The 17,904-nt window shown below is 38.3% G+C and overlaps 2 protein-coding genes across 2 annotated transcripts; one reads left to right on the forward strand and one right to left on the reverse strand.

Moving 5' to 3' along the window:
• Positions 1-4,297: 4,297 nt before the first annotated feature.
• LOC140940486 (dynactin subunit 5-like) lies at positions 4,298-8,662 on the reverse strand. The gene is made up of 6 exons (XM_073389461.1): positions 8,531-8,662; positions 8,167-8,235; positions 7,526-7,644; positions 7,004-7,115; positions 5,676-5,778; positions 4,298-5,190 (listed from the first exon to the last, which is right to left on the reverse strand). The coding sequence occupies exons 1-6, from the start codon at positions 8,576-8,578 to the stop codon at positions 5,090-5,092; spliced, it is 552 nt and encodes a 183-aa protein (XP_073245562.1). The 5' UTR covers positions 8,579-8,662; the 3' UTR covers positions 4,298-5,089.
• Positions 8,663-8,945: 283 nt separating this feature from the next.
• Positions 8,946-14,367, forward strand: LOC140940841 (programmed cell death protein 6-like). The gene is made up of 7 exons (XM_073389803.1): positions 8,946-9,058; positions 11,315-11,479; positions 12,199-12,326; positions 12,606-12,680; positions 13,085-13,159; positions 13,514-13,682; positions 13,989-14,367. The coding sequence occupies exons 1-7, from the start codon at positions 9,008-9,010 to the stop codon at positions 14,028-14,030; spliced, it is 705 nt and encodes a 234-aa protein (XP_073245904.1). The 5' UTR covers positions 8,946-9,007; the 3' UTR covers positions 14,031-14,367.
• Positions 14,368-17,904: the final 3,537 nt, after the last annotated feature.

Below are 17,904 nucleotides of genomic sequence, written 5' to 3' on the forward strand. Positions count from 1 at the left end.
ATATCAACTGGGACATTGTCCTGTCTCCTGCTCCGGTTGCAATATTTATTAATTTTTCTATCCAACGTACTTTTATTTTTTTATGTACATATTAATTGATAGCATGCAACGAATTCAATAAAGTTAAAGTTAAATTATGAGAGCCAAGATCGTTCAATGATGCACAATTTTTTATACTGCACTTGGAATAGATCAGTGTCAAATTTGATTTTCCCGCTGCATCTGATTTAAAAACACGATCTTCAGGGTTTGCTCTTAAATGAGATGCCAAAACTGGGAACATAGATAATTTTGAAAATTCATGTACTTGCCTATCACGCCATCTTTAAACCGTGATCACGGCTAGGGGCTGATCACGGGTCGGATCATTTTTATCACGGCTTGATCACGCTATCCAAACGCGTGATCACGAGAGAAGAAGTGATTACGCCGTGATCACAAAATATTTTCACTGGGGATGCATTGTATTTGTGAACAACCGTAAGTTGCAATAATTGATTGATTGATTGATTGATTAAATCGATTGAGGTGCACTTTTTATGCGACAGTTAAAGTTTCGTGTTTTCGTGACTTAAAGGCGTCCCTTTTAACGTGTCACGCACATCGAGTGCTCATCTCGCGCTGAGTCATTTCCTTGGCCTGGCCTCACACTCGTACTTGGTTCCAGGAATGACTCCCGTGTTAAAGTTACAGGATCGAGTGGTTGTCGATGACTAGGAGCAAGGATTGGCACAGTTGGTTAATGTGCGGCCTTCTCTGCGAGAGGACAGTCCCAAGTTGACTCCCAGGTGTGACCTTGAATCTTTGTTTCGACCTCTTTCCTTTACGTGTAATCAAATACCCGTAAAACGGAGCACTGATGGAGAGATGGGGTATAATAAGTGCACCGTCAGCCTCAGCTTAATTAGTAAGATGATGGCTATTTCGAGCTACCGACGTAAAATAAGGAGCCTTTACCTTTTCCTTTTTACTTTTTGACGTGCCTTGTACATTGTAAGGGGCTTCCGCCCCCAACTGGAGTGGTAGCCATGCCACTTCTATCCAGGGTACCAGAAGATTTTCTCGCGTGCGGCCGGATGCTTCGGTGTCGGCCGCAGCATATCACGAGAGGGTTACTATAGTCTTTTTTAGAGACTTGGCCGAAACCGGAAACCGCGCATGAAAAGTCTCTGGAACCCGGGGTAAGCCACTTCTTTTTAGGATAGCAAAACATAAAAGCTACAAAGTATTATTCGAGTGGGTCCATGGCAATGTATTGGCTACAAGTTTGCCTTGCTAGAGTTAAAAACAGCAATGTTCAATGTATTCTCGGCAAAGTTCAGTTTCAACGAGCTGCAGAGACGGTGTCCCAGCTGCAGTTTCGGGCCGTGTTTATAATGCAACCTCGTGACCCAATTTTCTTGCAACTAGTACCACGGTTGTAAAACTGGCTTTTAACCCATTTAATTTATCAACAATCGTCAGAAGAAATCAGTTTCAGGACGGGGTCAATTAAACGTGTTTCGTTAAATCTTATGTCTTGCTTAAAAACTTGAGCTCTTTATTTGATATGAAAAAACCGTGGAGAGTGAATCTCAACCTCGTCTCCAGGGCTTTTCCCTTAAAAAATGGGTGGGACGCCACACCCATTTTTTAAGGGAAAAGCCCTGGGGACGAGGCTGAGTGAATCTCCCCGTCTTTCTCAGTTTCTTAACGTCCTTAGTACTGATTGGTTAGTCATTAATTCCATATTTTCCCACACATCATGGAATTATCTGGCTTTGGGCTTTCGTTTTTTTAATTGGGAAATCCGTAGACTACAAGCTGTGTATCATTTTTCTCCTGTTTAGTGCACAACTACCACGCGAATAGCAAGCGGGAAGGCCGCGAGACGCGCGCGAGGAATGGACGCGTTAGTCTGTACCTTGTTCCAGGCTCCAACACAGTAGGAAAACTACCGCAAAAAGCCCCGTTTTCGCTCGCTCACTTTTTTTCTGCTTTTCTCGCCCGCTTTTTCGCCGGGCTCCAATGACCGAAAGCCTGGAACAGCTAGTCAGACTGGGAAGAGACACACCCCACTAACTTTGAAGAAAAAAACAAAAAAGGAAAATCTAGTGATCAAAAACACCCTGTAGTTTTTTTGCGGCAACATTCCAAAAAACAAGCAAGTAACCACATCAGATAAGTAAAACTTGTTAAAATTTATTTTAACACCACAGCATCTTATTCCACCCAACCCAAATCTCTTGCCAATATTCATCCACAAGAGATCTGGGAAAACCTGGAATTAGTTTTCTAACAACCCACACATTGAAAGGTTGCATTATTCTTGGTTTCCAGCCATCTGACATGACGGCCATAATGGTGGTCAATACAATGACATTTTTTTGCAGAATTTTTTAAGAAAACGGAGTTTAGTTGCCAGAGAAGAGAACTGCTTTTGTTCTTGACCACCAACATGGCCATTGCCCGGTAACCTCATGTGCAATCTAGTAATAATGATTATAGTCCAGCATTACCTTACGCCTAATGTCCTCACATACTAAAATAATTAGCATGGCTACAGAAACACACACAAAAAAACAATTACATAATTATAAATTAAATTTACAATCTCTTAACCAGATCCAGGAACACAATGAATCCAAGTCAGCCATGGACAAAGACAGCTCAGAGAACTTACTCTGATTGGCTGTTTTGGTTAAGAATCAGGTCTTATCCCTATAGTCCCTGTTATAAGTCTTTCCTGATAAAGAGCGCTTTCACTCACGTGGCCAGCATCTATGCAAATTCATTGGAACAAAAGAAAGTGTTTACATAAGAAAAGAAGTAAACTCCCACAGGTTTGGTTTGGTTCATCAACACAGGTGACATTTCATTGTTTTGGAACACCAATTTGGCTACCGTGACGTCACATGAAAACGCTTTGTTAGTTACAGTCTTATTAGAGCTTATAGTTGTTTCTTGGTGCTCATGACATAAATGTTCTGCTGTAACTATAGCCCCAGCGAGGGGGGGGGGGTACTTTAGGAATTTCTGGGTGGGGATTTCCTGCTGGGACCCTGGAATCCTGGAACCCTTAACCTATACCAGAGTTAGTTCAGCTAAATTTTGCTACCCTATACTAGAGTAAACTCCCCAAATCGCGCCTATCATAGAGTAGCTGTTTCCCTAGTCTAGATAAAATCTTCAACCAACTGATCAGTTTCCTGAAAAATCATACCCTATTCTAGACCCAAATGTTCTGATTTATATACCCTATCCTAGAGTAAACTGCTTGAAAAACCATACCCTTCACAGCGGCACATACCTATATAGGCCATATATGGCAGTACCCCCCCCCCCCCCCTGGAACTATAGCTACAGACAATAAATTGGTGATTTATTAGCAAAAGGCTATAATCAGTATCATACCCAAGAGAGGGAAACAACTATTATCATATACTATTTTTACAATGAGACTGCTTCCTTCACCCCAAAACTGTATGTCTGTATGGTTAATTTTGGTTACAAACTAAAGAGCACCAATGGGAATACGACCTTTGACACACCAACAGTGCATGTATTTGGGACACATTTTGTCAAATAAAATAATACTACTGTTGTTGTTATCTATAATTAAGGGGGTTAATGAGATGTGATGTTAACAATACATTTAGCTATCCATCAAAAAACTTACTTGTAATTCATAAAGAAAAACAAAAGAAATTAACCCATTCGCTCCTGGAGATTTTGCCGAAAAACGCGTTTTGAAGCTAGTCGAGTGGCCTTCTGGTCACTGTCGTGCTATAAAAAGCTAAAACTTACCACAAACCGGTTTACAGGTCGTACACTTCGCGGCCTTCTGATGCAGATGCAAAATATCAGCTTGCGAATTTCGGGCATGCGCAGAAAGCAAAATTTCAACATAGTTTTTGGGTTTAAAAGTGACACAGCAGTCTTGACTTTTACTTTTCGCTTTCTCTCCTCCCCTCTTTTTTCGCTTTTGTTGCCTCATTTTTTTTTTCTCTTGCTTGGGATTTAGTAGGCTTCATTTTGGTGGGAATATTTTTTAGGAAAGCTTTTAGGATCTTAGGATTAGGTGAAAGGAAAGGTAGGTGGGCAATGGAACAAGATTTTCATGGAGATTTTCAGGTCAATGTTACAAGGTTTTTTGCCTCTTTCTCCGGTTTCCTTGACTGAATTGTGCTCATTCTGGTATGGTTTGAAAGATCTCTTCACTCTGCACAAGTTAGCAGACAAAGTTGTCCTTGACCGTTAAAACTGATGACGTTACAAGGGCTAGAAAGGACGTGGATCCGCACGGGCGGTTACGGGCGGTTCAGGGGCGAATGGGTTAATGTTCAATGAGTGTCTTATATCTGATAAAGACATGGCTAAACTTTACATCCATTTTTTTAGTCCAAGATAATCCCAAATCTAAATATTAGTGCAAGAATGAGTTGATCTATATCAGAGATTTTGAAGCTGTTCAAAAAACTCAAAGTTGTGTATTATCAGGTTCAAAAGCACTTGTCTTTGCCTTGAGTTTTTAAACCTGATAATACACTCCTGTCAATTTGTAAACAGTACATAAACAATCTAATGTGACCGTAAATTTGAAATAAATAATACAGATAATTTTGATCACAAGTCTGGCTTCAGAATGTCAGACTAGTCCAATAATCAAATCCTGATCAATCTGTACAACAAAAAATAATGTGATTCCAATCACACAAAAATAAATGAAATTGTCCCTAACAGCTAGTAGTCATTTTTGCCCACTATATCCTGACTCGTCCCCAATCATCTCTCAGTCTCCTGTTTTCCTCCTTCTCATCACCCCTTGCGCTCCCTTCGGTCAAGCTTCTCACATTACATTCTCCACATGCGATCTAAATAGAGATGGCTGGGGATGAGTCAGCTAATCCCCACTATGAGAGTTACCTGTAATAACTTAATAAAGTATGTTGCATTACAAACCCAAACGTTGAATAAACAACTAGTAAGCAAGTCCTTCATCTTGCCATTCAACTTCAGGTTATTCATAGTAGTTCTTACAAGTACCTTACTTGCTTTTCATAGCTAGTGACTAATTTGAAAAAACAACTGCCTACAACCTTAGTGAAGGTCATTTGTCCTCTGTGATGGGAATAAAATGTTGATAATAGTCCTTGGTCTTCTCTGTCATTAATTCTTGCATACACTCAGGTAATTCTGCACTGAATACACCTGCAATAAAGTGCTGAATATTTAATTAAGATTGGCAACAAATTTATGTTGGTCTGCCATTAAAGAGTTTAGGTGCATTTATGAAACTATGATTATGATAGAACAAAAAGAACCTCCCTAGCTGTCCAAATCCCTGCCTACTAAGTGCATATACATGGCAACTTGAAATTTTGAGTGACAGCCATGATATTAGACTATTCCAAAGCACTTAATTTGCAAGGTATTAGGGAATTTATTGAGCAAATATCTTAGGACCTCACCAAGTTCAGAAAGAGAAAGGAAAATTCTTCAACATACATTAATGTATATTCACAATTTTTTAGAAAGCCTATCCATTACATAGCAAAAAAGCTTGTCTATTTTGGTTAGTTTGTAGCATATACAAAACCATATGTATACTACCACTTTATGATGGCTATAAGGTAAAAAGGAGGATAAAGTTTGCATTAGTCATATAATTGTTACCTAAGAATAAGAGCACTTACCAGGAGACCCTGAATAAAGTGTAAAAGGTGGAACAACAGTTTCAGGAGGTAGTACAGTATTATCTGCTATGGCACAACAGTCCTTTAGCACACTCCGCCGACCCTTTCAACAAGAACAGAAGTGGATCACAGGAAGGCCTTGTTGAAATGGATTGACATGTTGGTTCAACTTTCAGTCAGTGTATCTAACTGCAACATACAATGTATACTGAATGCACTCGCATGCCTTGCTGGGGGGCATTGGATGATGTTGAAACTTCTGGGTACCCAACACCATCCAGTGATATTGGATGAAGTTGGACGAACATGTTACATAGTTTAAACAGGGTCTCTGATTCATTTACTTCGTAATCTAAGCCTAAATGCTCAGTGCATGAATAACAAATTTAATTTTTGGATGCAAGTCACCAAGCAAGGCATCTGTAAATGACGTCAATGGAATTTAAAGGTTTGGCCCAGAATTAATTGCCATTAAATAAATGTAAACAGAAAAAAAGAAGAATACTATAGTCATAGTTGTGATCATAGTGATGATGATAATGATAGCGAAGATAGAGATGGTGATGATGATGATGATAGTGATGTTGACGATGGTAATGATACTGGTGATAAAGAAGGTGATGATGATGATGATAGTATTGATGATGATGGTAACGATACTGGTGAAAGAGACAGTGATGATGATGATGGTTAAGATGCGGATGATGGCACTGCAGGTGGTCATAAAGGTAATAGTGATGATAATAGGGAGCTTAAACAATGACGATGGCAACGGCCACGAAAACGTCACTTAAAAAGTGAATTTGCGCTGCTGCAAACTTTACCGCGCTTACTCCATCTCGTTTAATTTGTCAAATGTTGGCAAATTTTTTTGGAGTTGAATTCTAAAGGAATGAGTCAAAGTTTAGGAACAGAAAAGGAAAGTTGTTGCTTCCTGTTCCCATCCTCGACAAAATGTGAAATTAGGCACTTTCACGTTGTAGTCGTCCAATGACGGCAAAGAAATGTAAAAAAAAGCGTGATGCACGTGCAAAGTTGTTGTTTTGCCAATCTAAATCTATTGCATTATTGCCGTTCTCTTTGACGTCACCGTCATCATTGCTTAAGCTCCCTAATGATGATGATGATGGTGGTGGTAATGATACTGGGGGTAGAGAGGTTAGTGATGATGATGATGAAGAAGATGGTACATGTGTAATAATACAGCTGTGGATGAAGATAATGATTGTGACACTGATTATTGTTTCACTGATGATGATGATAAAGATGATAATAGTAATAATAATGATGATGATAATGATGCTTTAAAGTACTGCAGCTGTACTTACAATCACACAGTTTTTTCCGATGTGGACATAAGATCCCACTTGTGCTGCATTTACAACACAGTCCTCTTCAATAATTACATGATCTCCAATATGAAGAGGAAAGAACGCAACCCTAAAACCAACATCATTAACAATGATAAATATCATATTTTTTGAGTTATGACTTTCAGGCAGCTACTATGTCTTTGTTATTACAAGTTACTTATTGCTGCATGATGTAGGTGTACATGTGTACCTCTCTATCTTTATAAATTGATACAACCTTTAAGTACGGTCTAGTTCTACTTTTGGGACAACTTCAAAAGTCACTTGTGGGTACATGCTATATGTTTCTAATTTTTGACCTATGATCTGTTCAGAAAATAATCTTTTGTGACTATTTTAGCGAACGACTTTGACAGCACTTTTGTATGCTACCATTTGTCTTTTCAAATTGAATTGTCTTGACCAGAGGCAGATAATGTTGGAGGTAAAGGGTACACTGAAATTATTGAAACATATTTATTGACACCATCTACAAACCCTTTGCTGAATTTCTTGAATGGAGGCCTAATGACGCTTCTTTTGCTAATCACACACTGGCGTCCTATTCTGACATTTGCAAGGTCACCACGGAGGATACAATCTGACTGAATGATGGTCTGAAATTGCAATAATTAACCCTTTAAGCCCGGGATCCACAAACAAATTCTCCAAACTGATCTCTATACATTTCCTTTAAGAATTAGTTGTGAGAATTTGATAAAAGATCAAGGTATTTTCTCCTTGGTGATCATTTTATTAATTCTCATAACGTATCTCTTGACAATGTGTGGATATTATCAGGAGAAAATTGATCTTTGTCACTGCTGGGACTTAAAGGGTTAAAAAGACTGTCTTACACAATGGCCTTTGACTGGAAGATAATCAAAAGATAATAGAACTAAAAGATACCAAGAGAAAATAATACGTAAATATACACAAAACTCTATTAAGGGATAGGCCTTTAATAGAGCTCACATATTAGAAACTTGATAAAGCTAAGTACACATTTCTACAGAAGCTAATAACAACAAAGAACTATATTATTGCACCAAGAACATTCTGGCTCCTTCTATTGAAATCTTAAAGCAGGTTAACACAACGTAATTATTATACGCAAAAACATTGTTATCTACACTAACCTTTCCATTTAGAACAATGTTTTGACTTCCACATAGAACAGATTGGCGACTGACTTTGTTTCCTGATGCCTAGATTGTCAAGGGTAACAGAATCATGATATGAGAATGTCCATTCCACTCTGAATTCGAGATTTCGTGGATTTGTTATTTTGAGAAAAAACAAATCATAAAATAAAATTTTGTTCTCTTAAATTCAAACTGCCTGTTTAACTTAAGGAAAAAAAGAGTTCTTATCTCATGATTTGTTCGGAGCAATCCTGAATTTAGAGTGTTCTGAGATGAATCATCAGTCGTCCACGTTGTAGGTGGCTTGGTTTAAGTTTCAAGTTAGCAAAAAGTGGAGTGGATAAACCCTCGTACTTACGGTTTCTATATACTCCGCCTTATTATAATAGATATCCTTCTGCTCCATTGTTGAGATCTAACAAATGGCCCTCTGATTTTTTCGCACAACTTTCCTACATTTCCTTGTCATCCGAATAACAAACGCCAAGGCATCCTCACCGCAATGAGAACGAGAGAACTGGGTCCTAGGCTAAGGGTAACACTACTTGGCTATCCGGGAGGGGGAAAGAAAGAGATATGAAAGCAAATGTTGCGTTAATTAGAGAAGAAAAAACAAATGCTTTATCAAAGTAAAGAGCCCAATGATTTCAAAAACTTATTATTAGATATTAAAACATAAATCTTGCTGAAGTGACTTTCTGGAGATGTATTTTGCCTCCCCTCCCTTTCCCTCCCTCCCTCCCTCGAACACATTTTGTCACCGTTGGAGAATCTCTGTTGGTACTACATTTCGAACCGATTGATTGTGAGAGTTTTCCGCTTTGCCATATCCTTTATGGCTTGGAATCAACGCCCAGGACAACAGCCAGGTTATAATCCAGCTTATGTAAGTATAATTATGCTAAGTATGGGTGTGATTTTATTGTTAGTCACATTTGTTAGTCACAAACTCAAGGGTCCATTTTAAATCGATTAAGCTTACTTTTATGGTCAATTTGGGATAGGTCTGGGTTTCTGATTTAACATTTCTGGGAAAATGCAAACGTTTAGTGACCGTTTAATAGTGCTACAAGAAGTCAAACTGTTGAGAGGAAATAACATTTTATGCTTACCTCAGTATTCAGTATTAATTCCAGCGTTTTGAAGTCTTTTAAGAATGCAAAAATTAGCTTACATTAATATTAACTACCAGGTGAGAAATTTCTGCAATTTGATTGGCTTAGAGCAGTGGTATTTCAGCTTGATTTGAAATACCTACATGTGAAAATTACAAACCTTTTGCGGGTAGTAGTATAAACAAATAATAGCATGATTTGTACGTTATATGTGACATAAATACCACCAGTGATATTTCAAATTGTCGCAAATTTCACTCGCCTAACAGCTCGTGAAATTACATATAACAACTTCAAAATATCACGCGTGGTATTTAGGCCAAATATCACTACAAATCATGCTATTACCTATACCAATATAACTTGATGTATAGTAGGAAATCGTGTCAACTTAATATGGCTTTATCCATTACCACATCATCACAGTAACAAGAACTTTAAAATAGCCGTAAGGTAAAATTGAAAGAATAAACATATTTTTTAAAACAGCAGAGAGAGATGAAGGTCCTTTTTGTCCAGATAGTGATCATAAAACAGCTTGACTAGTTGCATTTTCACCAGTGAGCATTTTCCTGGGCAAAATGAGTAATATGCCACTGGATAAATTTTCAACTGGCGGAAAAATTTGACCAGACACATCTAAGTGCACAAATTTTCGCACCGGTCTAAAATTTGTCTGGCACTGTATGAACATAGCCTTATTCCAGGACTCAAAATTTAACCACACTTTACACTGGCTTTCTAGTGGGTGACCTGTGAAAGGCACGATAATATGAGGGCAAAGACATGCCTCTGTTACGGTGAAGTTTTTGGCTTACTAATGTACATGTGTTTCATGTTTTGTTTAAAATTAATCACTTCCACCATATGGTGCAGAACAGGCAACAGAGTGGGGCTCCAATTTAAGTGTGTCCTTACAGATAACCCACTCATCCCAGGAGAGGTTGTTCACACTACCAGGGTCTTCGTCCCCTACTCTTTTCGATCAGTAGTTTGGGTTCTTTTACGTCCCACAAGAACAGATAGGTGAAAGTGCTGCGAGACGTGACCTACAGTTTTTTGTCCCTATCTGAGAAGACTAGAAAGTCTAACCATTTGCAGATGCCATTGCAAAGGTAGCATTTTCTCCTCAGTTATTTAAAGACCCTGAATTTTGGTCCAGCCAGGGTTTGAACCCACGACTACCATTTCTGCAGATGGGCACTCTCCTAACTCCCAGCTGAGCTAACCAGGGGGCAAAAGTGCATCACACCAGCAGATGTGTTTGATACTGTGGACCTGCAATAGTTTATTTCATCCCAGAGGGGGGGGTACTGATTGAATGGGGGCAAAAATCAAAACCCAAACAAATCCCTGGACCAAAGACTAACCCCGCCAAAATCCCATGCCAAATATCCAAGCCAAAATACTTGCCAAATGTTCCCACCCAAAAAATCCCAGAATTGAAAATTTCAAACCCAAAAAATCCCTCAAACATCCCTGTTACTTGAAATCCGGGGTACCCCCTCCCCTGCCGGCTCCAATTCCTTTTAATCAAAATTAAAGAAAGGAATTGAATAGCTGAGGCTTATTAATAAAGCAAGGCAATGCCCTAGGAAAAACTGAAAGGAGGCCAGTGCTATGAACCTATGAAATCCAGGGCCCCAGCATATGATTTCTATGAAAAAACTAAGACTTTCTAGTCGCCCTGAGGCAAAAGTTAGGGGCCAGGGGCCACCTGGCAGTGGTAGAGCACAGCCTTGGGCTGAGAGCTTATGACTGTCATGAATTTTGATTTAAGGGTAAAAAGAAAATATGAACATTAAGTTCATTACCATTAGTACACTTTATTTGGCAGTATTCTCACCAGTGTACAAAGAGGGATTTAATATTTGTTTTCAGATTCAACAGGATGTTTCTTTTTAAATAAAAGTGAAATAACAACAACGTCCTTTAACACTCAGCCTTTAGTTTTTTTTCTTTGAAAACCTCTGATAAATTAGTGTCTGTTTCTTGCTAATAAAATGATTTTTTGTGGTAATCAACAGGGTGGCCAGCATGGTCCCTATGGTCAGCCACAGGGATACCAACAACATAATCCCTATGGACCTCCTCCTCCAGCATCTCAGTATCCTCTGGGTTACCCTGGAGGGTGGGGTGCCCGTCCACCTCCCCCTCCTGGGATAGATCCAGTGCTTTGGGAATGGTTCCAGGTATATTAACATGTCATTTTATAGTGTACCGTAAGCCACCTCTTATAAGGCCCCTCCCCTTCCCCTCAGTGATAGGTCCATCTACCTGCAAACAAGCACCCCCACCTCCCCAGGACAGGTATGAACTCTTATCCAAACATACTGAAAGAAATTCAATTTATTCTGACATTTTTAAGCGTAATTATTAAAGAGCAGCAAGGGTAAAACATATTTTAGTCAGCACCGTGAGTGCTTGTTGCAAAGCACATTTTCTATTCTGGTTATAAGCCATAAAACGCCCTCTTGGATATAAGCCCTTCCATTTATAAGCCATCCCAAAACCCGTTAAAAAACCAAGTACAGTAGTATAAGCCCGGGACTTAAAAGTGGTGCTCTGTTGATAATAAAGCTATCCATCTATCTATCTATAGATCTATCTATCTATCTATCTATCTATCTATCTATCTATCTATCTATCTATCTATCTATCTATCTATCTATCTATCTATCTATCTATCTGTCTGTCTGTCTGTCTGTCTGTCTGTCTGTCTGTCTGTCTGTCTGTCTGTCTGTCTGTCCGTCCATCTGTCTGTCTGTCTATCTATCTATCTATCTATCTATCTATCTATCTATCTATCTGGCAGTTCACAGTATAGAAAAACCTTTTTTGAATTTGTAACCAAGTGTTATAGTTATATGACTGTGTTTTGTGTGATCACTAAAGGCTTTCTTGTCTGCAGACAGTAGATCAAGACAAATCTGGCAAAATAACTGCTACTGAATTGCGACAAGCCCTCTTCAATAACAACTGGTCTCAGTTTAACCCTGAAACTTGCCGCTTAATGATTGGCATGTTCGACAAAGATCAGTGAGTGTTTAATCTATTAATTTTTATTTTTCAAGAAGCACATACATGTATGACCCTATATCAAGGAGTAATATCCTGTTCACCAAAACGTAGTAGATAAGAGAGTAACTTCTTACAATACCCTTATGCTCCCATCCACAAGACTTTTTAGACAAGTATAGTACTACCTTAATCTGTCTCCAAGAAACTATGATGATTACACTGATTGAAAAGTTTACTAATTATTCAATCATATTTAAGTGGTCTCTCATTCTTTCTGTTCTGTTTGTGTTTTCTTAGGTCTGGAACAATTGATATTTATGAATTCTCTGCATTATGGAAGTACATTCAGCAATGGAAACAGTGTTTTGACAGGTAGTATTTAAACTCCACTGAAAAACATGAGAAATGGAATACAACATCCCTTTTGATTGACTCTATTATAAAATTGTTATTAGACTTATTGTAAGCCAGAGTCAAGTCAAAATTTGCAACTGCAGAATTGCACTGTGTTTACAAAGCTTTTCTCTAAGAAAAATTGTATCAAAGTATCAAATATACTTTTGATACATAAAGGATTGCCAGAGCACCTTATGGAAACGAAAAGGTCTATACCTTTTGGGAATCTCTTAACCAGTTGGCTAAATGCATTGGTAAAACCATATTTCATGTTTAACTTCTCATTATGCAGTATCTCTCTTCCTTAGTTACCCTGTTATTTTGTCAAATGAAAATGTTTGTAGTTTGTGGTGCTAATAACATGATCCTTGTTATTATAGTTTTGATCGTGACAGATCTGGAACGATAGATGCTAATGAACTGCAAACAGCATTCACAAGCTTTGGATATAGACTGTAAGTTTAGTGGCAGTAATGAGAGCACTTGCTTTGACTTTGTTACAAGTGCAGGTTCCTGTCTTGGAGAATTGTGTCAATATAATTTAATATAAGTTGAGTTTTTTGCTGGTCCTCTTCCTTGCTGCTATCAGTTTTTCTCTAGGTACTTACTGGCCTTGCTTCTCGCCCTCAAACCCTCAAAAGTAACCCATGATTTTTTTTTACAACAGTGTGAAGAACTCCCTTGAGTATTGGCCTGTTGTACAAGGTGCATGGTTAATATTGAGGGTAATATCCCATTCTCAGATTAAAGCAAGGAAGTGAAATCCAGCAGTTTGAAGATTTAACTTATTGGTTTTTTTCTTCCTTCAGATCACCAAATTTCTGCAACCTTTGTGTAAGGAAATTTGATCGCCTGAATCTCCGCACCATGAAGTTTGATGACTTTATTCAGTGCTGTGTTATGCTAAAATCACTTACAGATGCGTTTAGAAAACATGATCATCAACAGACTGGCACAGTTACTATCAGTTATGAACAGGTAACCAGGGAAAGAGATTTGTTTGCGATAATCCCTAAATTGTTTAAGTATTGAATTATTCTGCTCTGATTTCACGTTCTGCATCATACTGTTGGCTATTTTAAGCCTAATGAAATGATGAAAATAGATGTTTTTTGCTTGTTTTGAAATATTTTGTGATTTTTGCTACCATATTTATTGTTTTCAACTCAGTCACAACTTGACAAAAACAGTTACAGCTATTATGATTAGAGATTAAAGAAATATGACTAGTTAGTTAGTTTTATTTGTGGAATAGGGATTAATATTGTTTTTTTTTCTTTTCAGTTCCTAGAAATGGTTCTTGGCCATACATTAACTGGTTTATAAGCTTGAATAGTATAATTTTCCTTTGAGTTTCTCAGAGAATACCATCATTAGCATGATATCTTAAATGACTCGCAAATGTATACATGTTACCCTGTACATCTGTGAGAAAATGTAAGTGTGATGCGATGCCATTTTGCATAGACAATAATATTGTTTTTTTAAATTACTATGGTATTTCAAAAAACTTCTATTTTTATCTTTACACTTGTCACTTTCATCTCTCAAAATAATGCTGAATTACCAAGACTTGCCTCTCAAGTTTCAAATAAGCCCACCTCCCTCTCTCCAATAAATGCCCCCCTTAAAACATGCCTGACCCTTGGGGGCTTAAGGCGATTCCCTGGTTTTGCACTGCGCATCTCTTACTGCGCATAACAGGATGGCTTCCGTAAAAAAGAGCATGTGAAGTGACATTATTAAAATGAAGTTGACCGAAGAGAAACGCCATTGCAATTTTTGCTTGCGGTTGTTTCTTGCCGAGTTGAGACTCAGTGTGGTGGGAATGTGCATAACGTAAGCAGTACGCGTGTTGCTGAGTTCGACTTCCTCACGGAGAACCTTGATAGTGGATGTTTAATTTGCGTTTATTCACTTTGATTTTCATTTTAACGCTTTCTTTATCACATTGTGTCCTAAATGTGATATCTTGATGTAAATTCTGTAAAAACGGATTTTTTAATACTTTCTTCCCCCTTTCGCATACATTTCGACTCAGTCCTCTCTCAAAAATTAAGGAAAATGCATTTGGTGCACACTTTCTGCAGCTCTACCGTAAAAATGAGTACGGTGACCCCCATTTTTTATTTCATGATTTTAATAAGGACAGTGCTTCCTTTCGGTGAGAAAAAAATTGGCATAAATCTATGTTCAGTTTTCTGGCAATTTTACTAAATTGTACGGATTGAGCTATCACGTGTCGAATAGCGCATGTCCAATTTAATTCTACTTTTGAGCGTAAGGTAAAAACAAGGGCATTAAAAGGCATTTTTCTAGTACGTAAGTGGATAAACAATACGTTAAAGTCAAATTCTGTGCGATACCACATGCATCATTGAAAAAATCTTTCCCTTTTGTCTAGTTTTGGGCTGCGCGCGTTTTTTGTTAAAGGGTCCAAAATAGCCGTATTTGTCAGCATTGTGACGTCAAAACGAGCACGGTGACCCCCACTTTTTATTACCTTTTTATCATCTTCTTGACTTGTTACATCAGTGTACCAAGTTTCATCTACAATCTATGTTAGGTTCTTTTACTAGGGAATCACCTTAAAAGATATTTAACAATTATTCCAACCGATTTTCAGCCTGTTTTTATTTTTGAGCAGACCTGCACAGTTACTATATTTGGAGAGTGTGGTGTAATGGTTCATATACAGTGATGGCTAAGCCAATCAGAGCTCTAGAATTGCATTATCGAATGATTCAGTTTTTAATTATACAGTTTATTACTTCCTTCTTTTGCCAGTATAGTACTGTGTTTTGCTGTTGCTGGTCTGTAAGCATCGAAGTAGCAGTAATATTCAGGACAAAAAGTAAAGAATCTTTTAAACCAAAATTAAATAGCGGCTGGTAATGGGACATTCCATTTTTTATCCGCCCCCCCTCTACCCCCATGGAAGGCATAATTAATTTGATAATATCCAGAGGGACCCTGTCGGAATCTGATATTTTAATTATGATAAAGGGTTTCGGAATTAACATTTTACCCACAAGGGCCTGTCGGAATTTTGGATCTCTGGGATTACTACAAGACCTGTAGGAATTGGGAGGGTAGTGTAAGAGTCTCTCGTAAGAGCCTCTTGTAAGGTCTCTCCTAATTGGTCACAGGAAACGATGACATTTCATTCTTCCAATTGTTTTGGTATTTTGGGGTCAGGGAAACACACCATTGGTGACTTCTCTTCCAAGCAGCTGCTGCATGACCCAGTTGGGAGATCTGGGACCTGTAGGAAAAAAAAAGTGATAAGGGCCTGTCGCAATCCTGCCCTCCAAACTCTGTAGTATGATAAGAGGTAAGGGCCTGTCAGAATCATGCCTTCCATAGGGAGGGTGCGAATGAAAAATGGAATGTCCCAATACAGCATCTTTTTCTAGTACATAGAGCTTTATTTACTTAAGGTATTTAGTAACTAGTTTTGTGGTAGGTTGTGTATTGTAAATTCTAAGGTATGGCTTTTGTTTGCTTACACATTTAGCTCAGCTTTTTAATTCCTCAACAAACAACTGCAAGTGACAGTTGTTAACGTTGGAACTTCAATGCCACAAGTGGCAGCATGAAAATAATAAAAAAAATGTTTCAACAAAGTTTTTTCTTATAACACCAAGATAACTGATATATAGAGGATATTACACGGTGGCGAGAAGATATGAATTTTATGTTCGAGTGGCAAGAACAATATCTCACGAGTGAGCGAAGCGAACGAGTGAGATATTGTTCTTGCCACGAGAACATAAAATTCATATCTTCGATCCAACGTGTAATGTTCTTTTTATTATATGGAGAAACCAACTGAACAAAAGCAAAAGGCGGGAATCGTGACGTCATTGAACGATACGACACTCACAAAGGTGACATACGGAAAATACGCCACTCGGGTCCCGGATGAAGTGGCGTATGGAATCTACGAGTGGTTTAGTTCCCAGTAAAACACTCTCCTCCATATAATAAAAAAGTGTATGTCATTTCAACTGTTGATCAATATTGTTGTTTGTAAACAAATGTAAATTTTTAGTTTTTGCATTTACATGTATATTTTCCCAGATAACTTGCTAGATATTATTCCGATGCCAGTTTTTCATTAGTGTGGGGAAGTGGCTTTATCAAGCACTGGACATCACTAGTTTTATTAACACTGGTGGTTAAGCTAGTAGATCTAAAGCCTTAAATTTTTTTTTTAACTGTTCCTTTTTAAGACCCAAGGCCCAAAGGGTTTATAGTTTTCTCAGCTTTCCTTGGTATTTTTGTTGCCTTAGTTAATATTTTTTTCGTGCTATTTCTCTCCAGTGCGTTGATCTACAACTTATATGAGTGGTTATTTGTTATATAATACTTTGGGTAACCTTGTGGTACTGGACCAACATCCCAGATGATCTGGGAGGAATAGAAATAAATATCAATACTCCAAGTCGTCTTGTGCTATAAAACTATGGTTAACTTTTCCCTTATGGGCTGCCAGTAGGTTTACTTTTTCTACAAAGTCAATGCATGACTTGTACAGACCATGGCAGATAGTGGACAAGGACATAATGTACAATGGGAACGTGTGAAACATGGCCGGACACTGGGAGGGGGAAAGGGGCTCAAGACTGGGAATAAAATAAATGAATGTGCAGAAATCAGGCCCAAATGAGTGCTTTTTTCACAGCCTTTCATATAAACATCTGTACTCTGTTAATAGTACTGCATGAATTGATCGGTGTGCCATTAATCATTATCATCTAAAAAGTATGTTAAAACTGATGGGTCCCCCTAACCTAATCCAAACTCTACATAATTTACTCCAATTCTCTCCCCCTTCTTACCCTGACATTTTGAAGACCTCCCCCCACCCCCAATCCTCGCCCCAGAGGTTCGCGAGGTTCTGCGATACACGTACCGTATTTATTCGAATAAGCGCCCAACCTCGAATTAAAGCCCACTTCGAATAAGCGCCCAGCCTCGAATAAGCGCCCACCCCCTCCTCCTCTCAATCAAACTCAAATAAGCGCTCACCCCCACCCCACCCACTTGAGTGAATAAATTTTAATAAGACACTTCCCAGAGGACGGAATTTTCTTCAGAGTATTTTACAGAAACCTTGCCTTGTTACTTCTTCGCGTTTTGTTATTAGCATTTATTGTTTTGTTGCAAAATAAACATTCTTCACTTGCTGAAAATG

Source organism: Porites lutea, chromosome 6 (genome assembly GCF_958299795.1).
Source record: "Porites lutea chromosome 6, jaPorLute2.1, whole genome shotgun sequence".
In the NCBI taxonomy this organism is placed as follows: domain Eukaryota; kingdom Metazoa; phylum Cnidaria; class Anthozoa; order Scleractinia; family Poritidae; genus Porites; species Porites lutea.

Bases quoted from the DNA above. Each gene is read 5' to 3' on its own strand.
- LOC140940841 (XM_073389803.1), top strand. From the start codon at position 9,008: ATGGCTTGGAATCAACGCCCAGGACAACAGCCAGGTTATAATCCAGCT. The intron at 11,480-12,198 runs GTATATTAACAT...TCTTGTCTGCAG, and splicing joins TGCTTTGGGAATGGTTCCAG to ACAGTAGATCAAGACAAATC. The intron at 13,683-13,988 runs GTAACCAGGGAA...TTTTCTTTTCAG, and splicing joins TTACTATCAGTTATGAACAG to TTCCTAGAAATGGTTCTTGG.
- LOC140940486 (XM_073389461.1), bottom strand. From the start codon at position 8,578: ATGGAGCAGAAGGATATCTATTATAATAAGGCGGAGTATATAGAAACC. The intron at 7,645-8,166 runs GTTAGTGTAGAT...TTGCAATTTCAG, and splicing joins ACATTGTTCTAAATGGAAAG to ACCATCATTCAGTCAGATTG. The intron at 7,116-7,525 runs GTTTGTAGATGG...TGTTGGTTTTAG, and splicing joins TTCAAGAAATTCAGCAAAGG to GGTTGCGTTCTTTCCTCTTC.